Source organism: Eucyclogobius newberryi, unplaced genomic scaffold, assembly GCF_026437365.1.
Source record: "Eucyclogobius newberryi isolate DKJ021-1_F unplaced genomic scaffold, fEucNew1.0.hap1 SCAF_8, whole genome shotgun sequence".
Lineage (NCBI taxonomy): Eukaryota > Metazoa > Chordata > Actinopteri > Gobiiformes > Gobiidae > Eucyclogobius > Eucyclogobius newberryi.
The window spans coordinates 14946852-14963643 of record NW_027316500.1 but is presented as its reverse complement, the minus strand read 5'-3'; the positions used below and the strand labels follow the sequence as shown (position 1 = coordinate 14963643).

At 42.0% G+C, this 16792-nt stretch overlaps 2 protein-coding genes across 5 annotated transcripts in view; both read left to right on the top strand.

Annotated features, from left to right (window-relative positions):
* Nucleotides 1–1882: 1882 nt before the first annotated feature.
* On the top strand, nt 1883–4068 carry LOC140351147 (urokinase-type plasminogen activator-like; the record flags this gene model as incomplete). The annotated part of the gene is made up of 8 exons (XM_072436856.1): nt 1883–2025; nt 2096–2178; nt 2267–2314; nt 2677–2854; nt 2940–3085; nt 3302–3442; nt 3515–3657; nt 3755–4068. Coding segments are annotated over 8 exons (1077 nt in total), but the record flags the coding sequence as incomplete, so codon positions are not given.
* A 1874-nt stretch (nt 4069–5942) lies between these two features.
* LOC140351062 (vinculin-like) overlaps nt 5943–16792 on the top strand; it is a 24650-nt gene continuing 13800 nt past the window's right edge. For 2 of the 4 annotated variants that reach the window (XM_072436714.1, XM_072436711.1), the window contains exons 1-2: nt 5944–6340; nt 11327–11397. In XM_072436714.1, coding sequence (XP_072292815.1) covers nt 6173–6340; nt 11327–11397 — 239 coding nt within the window. In that variant the 5' untranslated portion in view covers nt 5944–6172. Of the gene's footprint in view, nt 6341–11326; nt 11398–16792 lie in introns of all 4 variants that reach the window. The other 2 variants (XM_072436713.1, XM_072436712.1) reach the window with 2 other exon arrangements.

The following is a 16792-nucleotide window of genomic DNA, read 5'->3' as shown; positions in this document are numbered from 1 at the left end:
GTGATAAAATAAGCTGCTTTCATCTGATCTGTGCAATTTTGTATCTGTAAATAATGTAATATGACACAAAGCACTTTACTTATATTTTAACCAGTGCCTCGAGACAGACAGAGGAGCAGAGCAGTGGGCTGAACCACAGCTATTTGGTTGTTTCCAAAGTTAGGACATCTCTCTTTTCATAACAAAACACCTGTGTGCCACTCTTGACGTCTACCTCTGTCAAACAGCCCTCGAGGCCAGAAATCCCCAAAGTTATGATTTCAGGAGGAACTGTGAGTAACTGTAGCAGATTAAAAGATGAAGCAACTAAAGAAAATTCCCTGTAAATTAAAGAGCACTGTATTATATTTGGCTTTAACAGAACATTACATTTTCACAAGATATGTGGTCTACAGTCTAAATGATTCTTAAATGCTTTGATGACTGTGCTTGATTTAGGAGCGATGCAGTGGGAAGCGCAGTGAAAATTATGTCATTTGTAGTCACTTTGGTATGTATAATGTTTACACCTAAATACACAGAATATTATAATGTGACAACGTTGTCAGGTGAGTTCTCAAGGATTTTACTATAAAGGGCTAAAAATATATAATTCCTTCTTTTTTCTATACATTTATTACCTGAGATTTCAGTGCAAGGATGTGATTTTTTTTTAAATATACGTCATTGCTCCTACACTACATACATAACTACACTTCTGAATATGTGTTTACTCCCACGATAACACAACCGGTATGTGACCAATTTTGGCCATGTTTCAAAGAGGAGGTTTAATGGTCAGTGCGGGCACAGGAAATGACACAGCTTTGTCTTTAGGGCTGCACATTTTTTCATATTGTTTGAATTATCTCCGCCCCCTTGCACTGTAGGGCTATTTAAGAAAAGAGACAACAGACTTTGAAACAAAAACTTGAGCTGGACCTAAACCCAACATCCAGTACTTTATAGGAGCACTAAAAGAAGATTACCAAGAAATCCAAGAATTCTCTTTTGTCCTGTCCAGAGGAATTACATATTTGCAGGTAATTCACTAAAACTACCTATGCCGTAATGTTTTATTTTGTGTTATTTTACATTTTATTCACTTTCACATTGAGTTCACATTTAATTTTGTATTTAACATTTCTTCTTTTCTAATATGATGCTACTTTATGCATGCATTATTGTTATCACCATTCTTCGTGCAGATAGTAAGTGATGGTGCATTATGTTCTTCAGTGCAACAAACAACGTAATCTACTCTAACGTTTAGTTGTGAACACTGTGTCTAAAGCAACAAACCACAGTCAATTACTTTGCTCACCAGATCATCGGGATGTAGTGTTTGATTCTGATTCGCATTTTATTGAAACGTACAGTTACCATATAAGGTTTTGTTTACAGTCTTCCTTATCTATCGCTTTTGTTCCTTTTCACATCTTCAGACAAAAACATCCCCAATAAGAAGAAGAGAAACCACAAGTTAGCATGAATCTATTCATCATCATCGCCATCATTATGTCATTCAGCATTGACATGGTAAATACATTTAATGTAAAACAACGTCTACACAGGTACATTTCTATGTACAATTGTAAACTCATTGCCTTTTTCTACACATCTTAGACGAAGTCTACAAAGTGGCTATCCAATCAAAGCTCTTTTAAAGGTAAGACTGATATCTGAATGTACAAAATGACACATTAGGTTACAACTGTGCAATTAATATACTTTAATACTCATTTCTATTACATTTGAGAAATACTTTTGCGCCGTTTAAGAGTCTGTCTTGTTAAGGTTTAAGGAACTGAAATTGAAAGCCATATATTTATCTTGATTCATTTTTTCTCATATTGCTCAGCCTTACATTAGGTCATGAATGACTCATACATTTACTTGATTTTCAGATGATTGTGTGTCTGGAGATGGCAGAAGTTACAGAGGAACTGTGTCTCGGTCTAAAAGTGGGAGACTGTGCCTGAACTGGGGCAGCTATACAAGTATTTGGGGAGCTTCTGTTGGCATTGGCAAACATAATTACTGCAGGTAAACACAATGTTAACATCACATTCAACGTATATCAAACAGGATGTTTTAAACATGTTTAAATGTTTAGGAACCCAAATTCCAAGCTGATGCCATGGTGCAAAGTTAAAAAAGGAACATATATTGTTAGAGAATACTGCAACATTCCTAAATGTAAGTTATAATCAGTCACTCACATTTATAATTATACATTTCTTTCATTATGTTGTATTAAATGTTTCTATTTTTCATGTTTTCTCAGGTTCTACCCCAGCAGTCAAACCTCCTGTAGTTCAACCTCAAGATACAGGTATTTGTTTATCTTAAAGTTGTTGTAAAGAGTAGTAAGAGTTTGGTGGCTGCATTCATCTTCTATAAAAACACGCCAAACAATAAACAGATACAATGAATTATACTTCCTTTAGTATTGTATTAAAGGTGCACTATATGTAACCTTTCTGGACATGGTGTCCCCCATCTGCTCTTCTCCATGGAGATGTTGTTGCTTAGCTTGTTCCATAGTGTGGCATTAAACGGATAGCGGACCCCCCAGAAGAATATATAGTGCACAATACAATTATTCAAATGCCTGTTCCGCCATAGTCTTTGTAAAACACTGTTGATAACACAATTTTTAAATATTTATAAAACATTTGTTTTATGTCTCCACAGAGCTCACTTGTGGTCAGACTTCTGAACGTAGGCTGTATAAAATAGTGGGTGGCTCTTTCACACGTATAGAGTCACAGCCCTGGGTGGCAGCCATCTTTGAACGTCGTGGAAGATTTCTTTGCGGGGGCTCACTCATCTCGCCTTGTTGGGTTCTCTCAGCTGCACACTGCTTCGATGGGTAATTTTCAGTTCCTCTTTTTATTTTTGGAGAATTATGACTAAAAAACATTGTATACATTTTGTAATCTTCTGCTTTACTTTAGGTTGGACCAAAGTGGGAAGGACATTACTGTTTATCTGGGCAAGAGTGCAATTAATGAAACCAATGCTTCTAAGGAGCAGAAGTTTATGGTGGAAAAACTGGTCATACATCGTAAATACAATGCCTCCAATTACAATAATGATATAGGTAAGAAAGATACATTCCCATGAAAATGGTTTTGTGTCCAGTAGAAGATTAAACCAGAAAGGCATTTAGAATAGTATAGAATAGTATTTAAATATTTACCTGACAAACGTATTGCTCCTAGTACTGCTTGATAACATTATTATTATTTGTATTTATTTATATTATGCTTTTTATTTGCTTCTAAATTGATTTGTCATGATGTTCTTTGTGTTTCAGCACTTCTGAAGATCATAAACCATGATGGAGGCTGTGCTGTTAAAACAGCAACCACACGTATTGTGTGCCTCACACCTTTTCGAACTCAACTGCCTGAGGGATTTCAATGCAAAATTGCAGGATATGGCCAGGAAAATCCATGTAAGATTCTCAACTCATTTAACTCATCACTTATTGGCAATTGTCATTTTGTTAATATTATTATGTCTTCAGGGGGATATTCAAAAATCCTTAAAGAGGGTCGTGTAAACCTGCTCTCCCAATCACAATGCAGGAGAAAAGACTATTATGGAGACGCCATCACTTCGAACATGTTTTGTGCTGCAGACCCTAATTGGAGTTTAGATTCCTGCAAAGTAAGTTGATTAATTCATACCAATATACAATTTTGTAAACCATAACTTCTAAGTTAGATTTTTAAACTGGTAACTAAACCAACTGCACTCCTTACAGGGGGACTCAGGTGGTCCTTTGGTCTGTGATTTTGCAGGCCGGATGTTCCTGTTTGGCATCGTCAGTTGGGGGGATGGCTGCGCCCAAAGGAATAAACCAGGAGTTTACACCAAAGTCACCAACTATAACAGATGGTTGGCAAAAAATACAGGCCTATCCCAATACACAGCAGGAATAATGTATCCCACAAAATGAAGCTGTGGAGGAAATTATGCATATCTTTCATAAAGGCAGCTTTACAAATGTGTTGTTTATTTACATAGGATGATGTGTAACATTGGCAATTTTTGATACAACTTTATTTTTTAAATGAAAACAGTATGATTACAGTATAATCATGTCTAAATTAAACATGTAATTTATTACTTCAGTTTTTGCGAAAGGCTGGTCCTTCTGCACATGATTTGCATAAATGTTATATTATTACTACTTTATTACAAAGTTATGTACTTTATTTATATATTATTAAAATAAAATACCCCTTAAAACATGACTGTCTGAAGTATTATTTTGTACAGGTTTTATTTCTAGCTCCACTGTTTATCACTGACATGACATCTTAATGAAAGTTTTACCCGGATTTAACCAATATTTAACACTAGGAGGTGCTACTGAGATGAAATCCACAGTAGACAATGTAATAATCTCATTAAGGCCAGGCCCTCTTCGTTGAGTCGCGCTAATGTTTACTTGGGTATAACTTCTCTAAAAAACCTTATATTAAATTATTAATAAATGTATCATTTACTTGGATGATAATCACTGTGTTTGACACTTCTATAACTCAAGTACTAACACTAATGGGACAGTTACGAGTCACTACCTCAGGGAGTCAGTTGTTGATTATAAGGAAAATTGTTCTCATATATTCCTTGAATAATGCATTGTGGTGTTCATGCAACATATCTGAACTAAATGTGCATGTCCCAGAAAACAAAACACCAGCATATTTAACCTAAGTGTTTCAGACTGTTGGTTACCTTTCAGTACAGTTTGTAAATAATGCATTTATTCTTGATTGTTGCACAAACTGTGAGCAATGCAGCTGATCATTACTGAAAGCATTCTTTACAAAAGCTCCAAGCCACCCCCCAGATGCTTTATTTCATGGTTTGTTTTGACAAGTGCATATACAGATGCAGCGTTACTTGGACCAATTGCACTGTTGGCCTGCAACTACTCATTGCAGGTTTACTTTACTGCTTCTCTGGACTGTCCCAACCTTATATGGGTTTGGAAATCACCAGGATGAAGCTCACGCCTCTTTAAGGACAATTCTTTGGGACAACCATATGGTTCAAATTTGAGTTAGATAGACTGAGATTCCAAAGAGCAAAATACCATGTAGAAGATGTACTTCATATTGTAATTTCACTGTATTTATTTTATTGTATTTATTGTGTATTTATATGTGTTTTGTTTTTTTGTTATCAACCTTAACAGCTCCACAATTCATAAAGTTATCTACATTTCTAAGATATACATAATACACCAATGCAAACGTGTTGAAAAGCGAGTATCCAGTCCTTGTGATTACATTGACAGACACACATCTTGAAGTATAAAAAACACATGGGGTCCGAGGAGCCCTTCACATGAGTGCGAGTCGCATAAATACACATTTTGTTATTGGGGTTTCTAGTATCTATACATTATGTGAAGAGCAAGGAGAACTCGATATCAGACTTTAAACTAACCTGTGCACATTTTAAAACATAGGCCTACATAAAGAGCTTGTACCAATAATGTATTGATATCTCCAATATGAAGAGTTCCGTTTTATTAAAGAAATCTCTACATTAAACTAAAGTGTGGCTCCTGTGGAAACTCCTTAAAGTTCCCATCTTTATTTAAATGTGGACACTGAGGAAAGGAGACATGGACCTATAACCACTTTTTAATGACACCAGATCACATGTCAAACAGGGTTATGTTACATATTCATGTACATACCCCACCCCTGTACGCTTTCATATGAGCATAGCTTGTTCCTTCCAAATTGTAATGTGTCTTGATCTTAAAGTTTACCCCAGCGCTTTCCCTTTTCAGGGGCTCTCTGCCATGCATGACGTCATTTGGGGAAGCGCTCTCACTTGCTGCCGGATGCGCGCGTGCTTAAGCGTGCGTGCGTACGAAGGGCCCAGCGTCAATGCGCACCAGCAGCGAGCTGCCTGGCAGCTCTGCTCCTTGGATGTGATTGGGCGGAGGGCGGTGATTCCTTTTTGTCACGATTCTGGTGTATCTCCCAGCTGAGGACACGGACGGTCCAAGTCCAGACCTCCTGAGAGGACACACCGCGCGCATGAGGGCGTAGGACGGTATCGCCAACCCGGGATTTGCCCTCGTGTGAAGGAGAGGAGGTTGGAGGAGAGGTGGGGTCTTTTCATCTAAAGGGGCTGCGGTAAAAAGTCATCCAAAATGCCGGTGTTTCATACCAAGATCATTGAGAGTATCCTGGAGCCGGTGGCCCAGCAGATCTCTCACCTGGTCATTATGCACGAGGAAGGGGAGGTGGATGGGAAAGCCATCCCGGACCTGACTGTGCCAGTGGCTGCGGTGCAGGCGGCAGTCAGCAACCTTGTTCGGGTGAGTTTTTGCATTAACAACGGCACTTGTTTCTGACCTGCAGCAATTATTTAAAGAAACCCTGTCCAGATTACTGGGTCTTTGAATGCACGCATAAAGTAACCTGCTCCTGCTTTTCATTTTTTTCTAGTCATAAAGTCAACATGTCAAACGTATCCTGTCCTGGTGTTGTCACGAAATAAATTATTACAATGCTTACAATTGTTTGATTGCGCTAATATGCATTCTTCTTTTCTTCTGGATGTATCTGGGTTCAATGGGTTGCACATTATTAAGGATTCCTTACAAGTATTACATTTTTTGTGCATTCAGTTATATGGACAGCTATTTAGCTGACCCCAAATATAGACAAATCATAAGAATCTTGAATCTGCATAAATTATAATATTGGACTTTTCATTCTTGGCTAGAATTCTTGACCCTTATTTCTGTTAATAACAAAATTCTATGTGGATAGTGATGCTGGACTGTCTGAAAGATCAATACAGTATAATCATTGAAAGTTGATTGGAGTCCTGTCACTGACGCTTACACAAACAAAACAAAACAAAACAAAGCAAAATGGGTTCGTCATTGGCATGTATTTTAAATGCATGAGCTTAAATGCAAGTTATTTTGCTGCAAAACAAAATATTTCTATTTATGTTACTGTCTTCCTACCCATAAATGCTATTGATACAGGCAACCGAATTCAGTCCTATTAAATGGCTATGAGTCAGGAGCTACAGTACTGAGAGACAGGGATTCATGTTAGTCCCAAACTCATGCTTGGAACATAATTTAGTAAACACATTTTCATACTGTACAAATTAACTAGCAACAAGCCACGAGTGTGTTTGATTAGTTCAGGAGACCTTGAAAAAAATAGATTCTTGCCGATTAAACTGATATTTTTGTACCAATGAAGAAGGACAGAAGGACAAAACTGTTCAGTGTTCACGCTCCATTGGTTGGCGCGTCGAGTTGATTTGTCCAGACATAGAGCAGAAGGAGGCTAATCGTAGCTGCTGGCCAGTCCCACGTGATGGAGATGAGAAGCTCAGAGGCGAGATAAAGGACGAGGATGCACAGACAATGCAGATGGACAAAGGAAGTGTACAGATATTAACTCTAGCTCAAGCTCTGTTCACAAGAAATTGTTGAAAAACTAACCAGCTTCAGGCACTTGGACTTGGACTAATTGGGACAGATATATTGGACTAAATATATAGGACTATTTGGATGTTTTTATGAAAATTGTATGTTCCCTCTCAGTGACATGTTCTTTATATTGTTCTGTTTGTATGTTAAATACATTTAGAATGGTATTCCAGAATCAGAAAAGTTTTTTGCCATTGCTAATGAACAGAATTCACAAACATAGGAACTTGTTTTGGTGATTCGGTGCAACATACAACAATGAACAATGAAAAACAATTTCAGCATATAATTAGCTAATGTAGCTAATTATTGTATTAGTATTATTAAAATTTGAACAAGCATTTTAAAATAAGTGAATAAATATGGTTATATATAGTCACAGAGATAGGATCATGATCATGATTTTTTTTTATCTTCATATTGCTCAGCCTTATTTATTGGCCAATGAATACATACCTTTACACACTAACTTTTAGCATGGCATAAACTAAAAAGATCAAAGGAAAAGTTTCAAATGGAATTGGGTCATGTTTCTCAAAATTTTAAACGCTGAACTGGAAAGTGCTGATACAGATTACAAAGCGACTGGAGGACGTAGGTTGTCAGACCAGTAGTGGCTGTTGCTTGGTTAACCAATTTAAATTAAAATAAATGACACCCAACACCAATATTCACACATTTGTGAGGACACAGGCTTGAATTTAGAAAGCTGATTCATTTCCACACTTGTGTGCTTATGTTTAAAGTCAAATATAACCACTATACAGATCAACATGAGCGTCCCAATGCACAGTGATACAATTACACAGTTAACCCCATCCCGGGTGGGCTCTGTGGTAGGCCATGGGGGCATGTAAAATCTAGGTCACCAAAACACTTAGACTCACACAAGATAGTGTCAATCTTGCAGTGGCAGAGGCAGTACAAGGGACTACACAACTAATGAACCCCAAAGATGCTTCTGCTGCTGTGGAGGAAAAATGCTTCTTATAATGTGGATTGTCTCGTGGAAGTCTTCATAGGTGGTTAGGGTGTCTTGGGGGAGGGAGAGGGGGGAATAAATAGATTTATCGTTGAGTAAATTAACCACACACTTGCAGTGAAAGTAGGGGAGAGAGAGAGGTGAGAAGTGAGTCAGTTTTAAAACCAGGCAGGAGGAGACGGCAGCACCCAAAAGTCAAAGTGTCTGCCAAGTGTCCAGTCCACACCGCCTCCCCTCTGCCCCGGGACACACTGTTACCAACTGCCCCTCTCTATGCAAATATATGGGTCTGCTGTGTGTTTGATGCCAATTTCATGTTCAGCTTGGCTTTCTAACTACTTTTCCCTTCTGTTCCCTGCCCTGCCTCAAATCTATTCTGAGACATCAAGATTAAATGCTAGCAACATACTAAAAAAGAATGATGAGGAAACGCCATTGTAACAAGGTTAAAAGCTCATTAAAGTTGAATTTCCTTAATATGTCCCCTTTAAGTTCTGTAAACGCCTTTGTGTATTCAAGCTATAAACAAATGAATTAACCCATCATTTAGAATGACAATTAATTGCTTGCTTGATTAACTTATACATTATTTGGTGTTATTGTTATTTCAAAAAAGATAAAATAATATACACACCACTACTAGTCAGGTGCTGTCATAAGTCGAGTCTTCTGTAAGCATAATATGCATAATATGCTTCAAAACAAGAGCAAAAGCAAACCATATTATGGTTTGCTTTGCTTTTGCTCTTGTTTTGAAGTCTGAATATGCGGAGCAGCTCTCGTTCTTCTCCTCTCACACTCGTTTATTGTTGGGCCACATACAGCCACATGTCAATCTGTCAGTGCATCCACCAAAACACTTGAACTCACATTAATTATGGATGGGCCTCTGCTGTTTACGGGACGCACTGGTGCAACCTGAACATTTCCCTGATCAATAACAACCGCCTGAGATCATTCACCTCGTAAAACAGCATTCCTAGCATTTGTAGCTCTGGCATTTTATCTCAATCATGAGTTATAGCTGCAGGTTGTAATTTGAGCAAAGGTTAACGTTAAAGAGAAAAATAAGTTGTTGAAAGTCCACACACAAGCCTCTCTTTGGATCAATCCCATGCCCCAATAAACAGTCTGTTATCTGGTATAAAGCCAAATTAGCAACAACTCACTGCACAGTAAAAGGCAGATTATTTGCGTTGGCCTCACCACTGAAGAAAAACTCCAAAGAAAAAAAAATCATTATAGCTGTGACATAAAAGTGGATCAAATACGAAAGTGTTGATAATATTTAAATTGCCTGATATGCAAATATATCAAAAAATTAAATATCTGGTATATCGTCTAGTAATAATACATTCAAAACACAAATTTACCACATACAAAAGCTACAATAAGAGCGGATTAATAAAAATACACCAAAGCAGTGTAGTCTTCCAATCAAGGTTATAGTGTGATGTTTACACATACACAGTTACAGGCTTTTGCACATCTGAAAGATGGCCCAAATATCACATGGATTCGCAAATGTTTTGTCAGTTTTGTCCACTCCTACACGGAGATAGCATTTCAAATGGTTGTTGTGATGCAGCTGCTTTGGTTGATTTGTGCTAAAAGGAAACGGCTGTATCTTGGAAATGGTGTTGTTTGAAAGCTGGACCTGAGTCTCTGGAGCCTTAAAGTCTATTAGCAGACTTCCATCGACACAGCACCAAGAGACTGACGTTGTCCTCTGTAATCGCATTTATAGTGCTGAGACTGTGTGAGGGCCCACAAGCTGGAGGCGGGTGTTTTATATGTATTTGTATTAGAAATCACAACTACCGTATACATATTTTTGGCAGCAATTTATATACCAGGCCAATATTGTCTTTGGTTGATGGTGTTTCCTTTCACTGAATTGTTTATCCATAAACCGTCAGGGCCATTTTCATGCATGTTGCTTTGGTCACTTCCTCAAACGTAAACTTTGGACAAACATAAAATAAAAGAAGAGCAGCTTAATAAAAATGTTCACGTTACTTTTAACTGGAAATGATTTAAACAACTCTTATTTAAAAATCAATACACAATCAATACACTGGTTAAATTTCCTCAGCAGAATGAGCTATATTTACCACAAAAAAACCTCACATTGTGCATGATTCAGTATTCAAAGATTTGGTGGTCTTCTAGTCTAGTATGTTAGAACACCGGTTCCCAAACTTAGATCACTGCTAAATAAAATTGAATTCTGTAGTAATTTGTTTCGTTTTGGAAAATATTTAAAAGTTTAACTATATTTATCTGAGTAGTTTATTGTGTCATTTGACTTAATTTCACTAGAACATACTTTTATCACTTAAAATGTTGATAATTTACAGTGTTGTAATTTTAAACTTATATCTTCCAATTAATCAAAGCAATTGTGACTAATTAACCAAAAAAATCATTATCTGAATCCTATAAAACACATACCAAAGGATGTTTTATAATGTAACATTATTGAATCAACTAGTTGGACTAGTCAATTTAGAGGAAAATAATCGCTGACTAGTTAAGTATTAAAATAGTTACTTTTAGCCCTCCTTCCAAGTCATCTCGCGTTCCCCAGCTCAGTGCCACTTTGGGAACAACTCAGAATCCAAAAGTGTTATGTCCATAAATTATAGTAATACTTGTGGATTCACTCTGCTCTGTCCATGACTCCCTTTTGTCACTGTGGGTTGATCTCAGTTCATTGTCCATAGTTATGCTTGTGCTGTTAGGCCTTACACATCTAAATTATGAATGAACGAGAGTGAGAGTGCTTGGTTGTCTATGCCAACATTGGATTAATTGAGCCTTGCCCAGGATATAGATCAGACCATTACTCTGTTGTGTGGCAGGTCGGTAAGGAGACTGTTCAGACGACTGAGGATCAGGTGATGAAGAGAGACATGCCGCCTGCCTTCATCAAGTAAGTCCTTCCCACTAACTAAATTACAACATCTACTTCCTCCTCTGTCTTTAACTGTCCACGCAGCAAAACAACAACACTTTATCTCAACACAGTAGCATCTTGTTAAGAAAAGGACTCAGTCATTTAATGTTAGGAAAAGTGGCAATGTTCCCAGATGAAACAAAGAGCCATTTCTGAGGCAGGAAAGACCAGTGAGTGGTCTATAGCATCTTCACCACTGAGAGGGGCTTGTTCTGGTCCAGATTGCTGCCTGGAGCTGACATCAGGTCTGAATGCAGGCTTCAAGATGTCAAAAATTCCATGATATCCTAAATGTGCAACTTGTTCTGGGCCAGGGTTAACGAGGTTACCATTTTCCCTGCACAAAAAAGTTCTGTTCTTCTTTTTATCATCGTATACAGAGGTGCATTTCTGAGTGAAATGTGTTGGATCTTGTTGGGGTTCTTTAAACTGCTTTCAAAAATCACATTACAAACTATATCTTGAATACAAGGGTACGATACGATAATGATACGATGATATCACTGAATGGTGATACATGTGATAATCAATATATTACACATGACATTCTATATATTATATATATCACTATTTTAAATGGAACAAATACATATTTACAACATTATATCTTTGTTAAACCATTGCATGTACTTTCCGTTTATAAAATACACCTAATTTAGTCATCAAAACCGTCTATATGCTTACTGTGTTACGTACATATGTTTATCTTGTAAAACTGGTGTGCTGCATGTAGTGAAATCTACCATAAAGGCTCATGATGATATATGGACACAGCAGCCCATAATATTGATACTATATCAACAAATGAAGTATCACAATATATCAATATTTCTATATTTTGGCACAGCTCTTTGGATTCCCTTGTAACCTGTGACAGTTTTAATGTGTTAGTCTGAAAGCCCTGATCTCTAAATATGGCCTTGTTGCACCCACTACTTTCTACAGATTGCCCCAACGGCATTGAAGAATGGGTCAAATGCAAAATACGCATTCCCCCATGGGGACAATAAAGTGTACTTTAACCTTAACCATGATCTGGCCTTAAGTTTTTGAGGTCCTAAATAACCTCCTTACCTCATAAGTGTTAAATTAAAAAAATTAGATAGGATTTACAGCAGATAAAACCTACCAATTGAACATTTCCTGAATTTAGGTTTTAAAAAAAGCACACGCTCTACAAGTGTCCCCGAGGTGCACTTGCACTTTGCGCGCTGCTACACACCATAAATCTGAGTGGCTTAGAAAGGAGCATGTGGGAATGTGAACCTACCTAAATATAGATGAACCAACGGCCATCGATACCCAACCAACTCGGGTCAGAGATTTATTCAAGGAGTCTTAAAATCCTCCTTCAGGCCATGTCCATCAGTTGTGCATTTCAAGTGATTTTTTATTTTATTTTATTGTTTATTGAAGCTGCATACTGTTCATTTTACCATAATTTATTAATGCATTTTGCTGTAAATAGCGGTATAATATTAATCTCAAAGCTTATTCTCACTCAATTTACTGTAGTATTTAAAGGCCGTGGTTACAGAGCTGCGACGCGGTCAAATAGCCCAGCTGTTTCAGGAGCCGCAGCACGGCCATATAGCCTCATGGCTAACCCTAACCCTAACCTTAACCCTGACCCAGCGCGGTCTAACCCGGCGCAGTCAAAGAGCCCAGCAGTTTCAGGAGCCGCGGCACAAAATAGCCTAGCAGTTTCGGCCGCGCGCCGCGGCTCTGTAGACACTCCCATATTTAAAAGGACATTTAAATATTGTCTAAATGAATAGGAGCCTTCTGTTATGTTTATGAGGTAATGTAGCAGTGGTTGATCTGTTGTTCTTCCATCCATCCATCCATCTTCTGCCGCTTTATCCGGGGCCGGGTCGCGGGGGCAGCAGTCTGAGCAGGGACTCCCAGACTTCCTTCTCCCCAGACACTTCCTCTAACTCCTCCGGGGGGATCCCGAGGCGTTCCCAGGCCAGCCGAGAGACATAGTCTCTCCAGCGTGTCCTGGGTCTTCCCCGGGGCCTCTTCCCGGTGGGACATGCCTGAAACACCTCCCGAGGGAGGCGCCCAGGAGGCATCCGAAACAGATGCCCGAGCCACCTCAGCTGGCTCCTCTTGACGTGGAGGAGCAGCGGCTCTACTCCGAGCTCCCCCCGTGTGGCTGAGCTCCTCACCTTATCTCTAAGGGAGCGCCCAGCCACCCGGCGGAGGAAACTCATTTCGACCGCTTGTATCTGCGATCTTGTCCTTTCGGTCACTACCCAAAGCTCATGACCATAGGTGAGGGTAGGAACGTAGACTGACCGGTAAATCGAGAGCTTTGCCTTTCGGCTCAGCTCCCTCTTTACCACAACGGTCCGATGCACCGACTGCATCACTGCAGCCGCTGCACCGATCTGCCTGTTGATCTCACGCTCCATCCTTCCCTCACTCGTGAACAAGACCCCGAGATACTTGAACTCCTCCACTTGGGGCAAGGACTCCCCACCCACCTGGAGAGGGCAAGCCACCTTTTTCCGGTCGAGAACCATGGCCTCGGATTTGGAGGTGCTGATTCTCATCCCAGCCGCTTCACACTCGGCTGCAAACCGTCCCAGTGCATGTTGCAGGTCCGGGTTTGATGGAGCCATCAGAACAACATCGTCTGCAAACAGCAGAGATGAGATCCTGTGGTCCCCAAACCGGACACCCTCCGACCCCTGACTGCGCCTAGAAATTCTGTCCTTAAAAATTATGAACAGAACCGGTGACAAAGGGCAGCCCTGGCGGAGTCCAACATGCACTGGGAACAGGTCTGACTTACTGCCGGCAATGCGAACACAGCTCCTGCTCCGGTCATACAGGGACCGGACAGCCCTGAGCAAAGGGCCCCGGACCCCGTACTCCCGGAGCACCCCCCAAAGGACACCCCGAGGGACACGGTCGAAAGCCTTCTCCAGATCCACAAAGCACATGTGGACTGGTTGGGCAAACTCCCATGAGCCCTCGAGCACCCGGTGGAGGGTATAGAGCTGGTCCAGTGTTCCACGACCGGGACGAAAACCACTCTGCTCCTCCTGAATCCAAGGTTCGACTATCGGTCGGATTCTCCTCTCCAGTACCTTGGAATAGACCTTACCCGGGAGGCTGAGGAGTGTGATCCCTCTGTAGTTGGAACACACCCTCCGGTCCCCCTTCTTGAACAGAGGGACCACCACCCCGGTCTGCCAGTCCAGAGGCACGGTCCCCGAACGCCACGCGATGTTGCAGAGACGTGTCAACCAAGACAGTCCTACAAAATCCAGATACTTTAGGTACTCAGGGTGGATCTCATCCACCCCCGGAGCCCTGCCACCGAGGAGTTTGCGAACAACCTCAGTGACTTCAGCTTGGGTGATGGATGAGCCAGCCTCCGAGTCCCCGGTCTCTATTTCCTCTTCGGAAGACGTGACTGAGGGATTAAGGAGATCCTCAAAGTATTCCTTCCACCGTCCGACGACATCCCCAGTCGAGGTCAGCAGGCCTCCACCCGCACCGTAAACGGTGTTGGTGAGACACTGCTTCCCCCTCCTGAGGCGCCGGACAGTTTGCCAGAATTTCTTTGGTGCCGACCGATAGTCCTCCTCCATGGCCTCCCCGAACTCCTCCCAGGCCGGGTTTTTGCCTCTGCGACAGCACGAGCCGCGGCTCGCTTGGCCTGCCGATACCCGTCGATGACCTCCGGAGACCTACAAGCCAGAGTGGCCTGATAAGCCTCCTTCTTCAGTCTGACGGCATCCCTTACTTCCGGTGTCCACCACCGGGTTCGGGGGTTGCCGCCACGACAGGCACCGGAGACCTTGCGACCACAACTCCGAGCAGCCGCATCAACAATGGAGGCGGAGAACATGGTCCACTCGCACTCAATGTCCCCAACCTCCCCCGGGACATGGGAGAAGCTCTCCCGGAGGTGCGAGTTGAATACCCTACTGACAGAGGGCTCCACAAGACGTTCCCAACAGACCCTCACAATACGCTTGGGTCTGCCAAGTCTGTCCGGCTTCCTCCTCCGCCAGCGGATCCAACTCACCACCAGGTGGTGATCGGTTGACAACTCTGCCCCTCTCTTCACCCGAGTGTCCAAGACACGCGGCCGGAGGTCAGATGACACGACAACAAAGTCGATCATTGACCTCCAGCCTAGGGTGTCCTGGTGCCATGTGCACTGATGGACACCCTTGTGCTTGAACATGGTGTTCGTTATGGACAATCCGTGGCTAGCACAGAAGTCCAATAACTGAACACCGCTCGGGTTCAGATCGGGGAAGCCGTTCTTCCCGATCACCCCTCTCCAGGTGTCACTGTCATTGCCCACGTGGGCGTTGAAGTCCCCCAGTAGAACAACGGAGTCCCCGGTCGGTGCACTGTCCAGTACCCCTCCCAAGGACTCCAAGAAGGCCGGGTACTCTGCACTGCTGTTCGGCCCGTAGGCCGCCACAACAGTGAGAGACCTGTCCCCCACCCGAAGGCGGAGGGACGCGACCCTCTCGTTCACCGGGGTGAACTCCAACACGTGGCGGCTGAGCTGAGGGGCTATCAGCAAGCCCACACCAGCCCGCCGCCTCTCCCCGCAGGCAACACCAGAGAAGTGGAGCGTCCAGCCCCTCTCGAGGAGATGGGTTCCAGAGCCCAAACTGTGCGTGGAGGTGAGGCCGACTATATCTAGTCGGTATCGCTCAACCTCCCGCACAAGCTCAGGCTCTTTCCCCCCCAGCGAGGTGACATTCCATGTCCCCAGAGTTAGTCTCTGTGTCTGGAGATCTGCCGTCGACTGCCGCCCAGATCTCTCTGCACCGGCCCCTTATGGATCCTCCTGCGGGTGGTGGGCCCACGGGAGGGCGGCCCCACGTCGCTCTTTCGGGTTGTGCCCGGCCGGGCCCCGTGGGGTAAGACCCGGCCACCAGGCGCTCGCCATGGAGCACCCATCCCAGGCCTGGCTCCAGGATGGGGCCCCGGTGACGCCGATCCGGGCGACGTAAACGGCCTTGTTCGTGTCGTCGTCATAAGAGGCTTCTGAACCGATCTTTGTCTGACCCGTCACCTAGGACCTGTTTGCCTTGGGAGACCCTACCAGGGGTATGAAGCCCCGACAACATAGCTCCCGGGATCATTCGGGCACTCAAACCCCTCCACCACGTTAAGGTGTCGGTTCAAGGTTGTTCTTCTTTAGTAAATATACACCTTCACATGTACGATATAAGGATAAATTCATAACAAAAGCTTTTTGTTAGACAATATTACACATTTTGAGTATGTATATAATATATGTGAAAAGCGAAAGCAGATTTCTGGTTTGTGATTTTGACAGCTTTTGTTATTCTGTATGTGTTATTATGTTATCTTAAAAGTCAATACC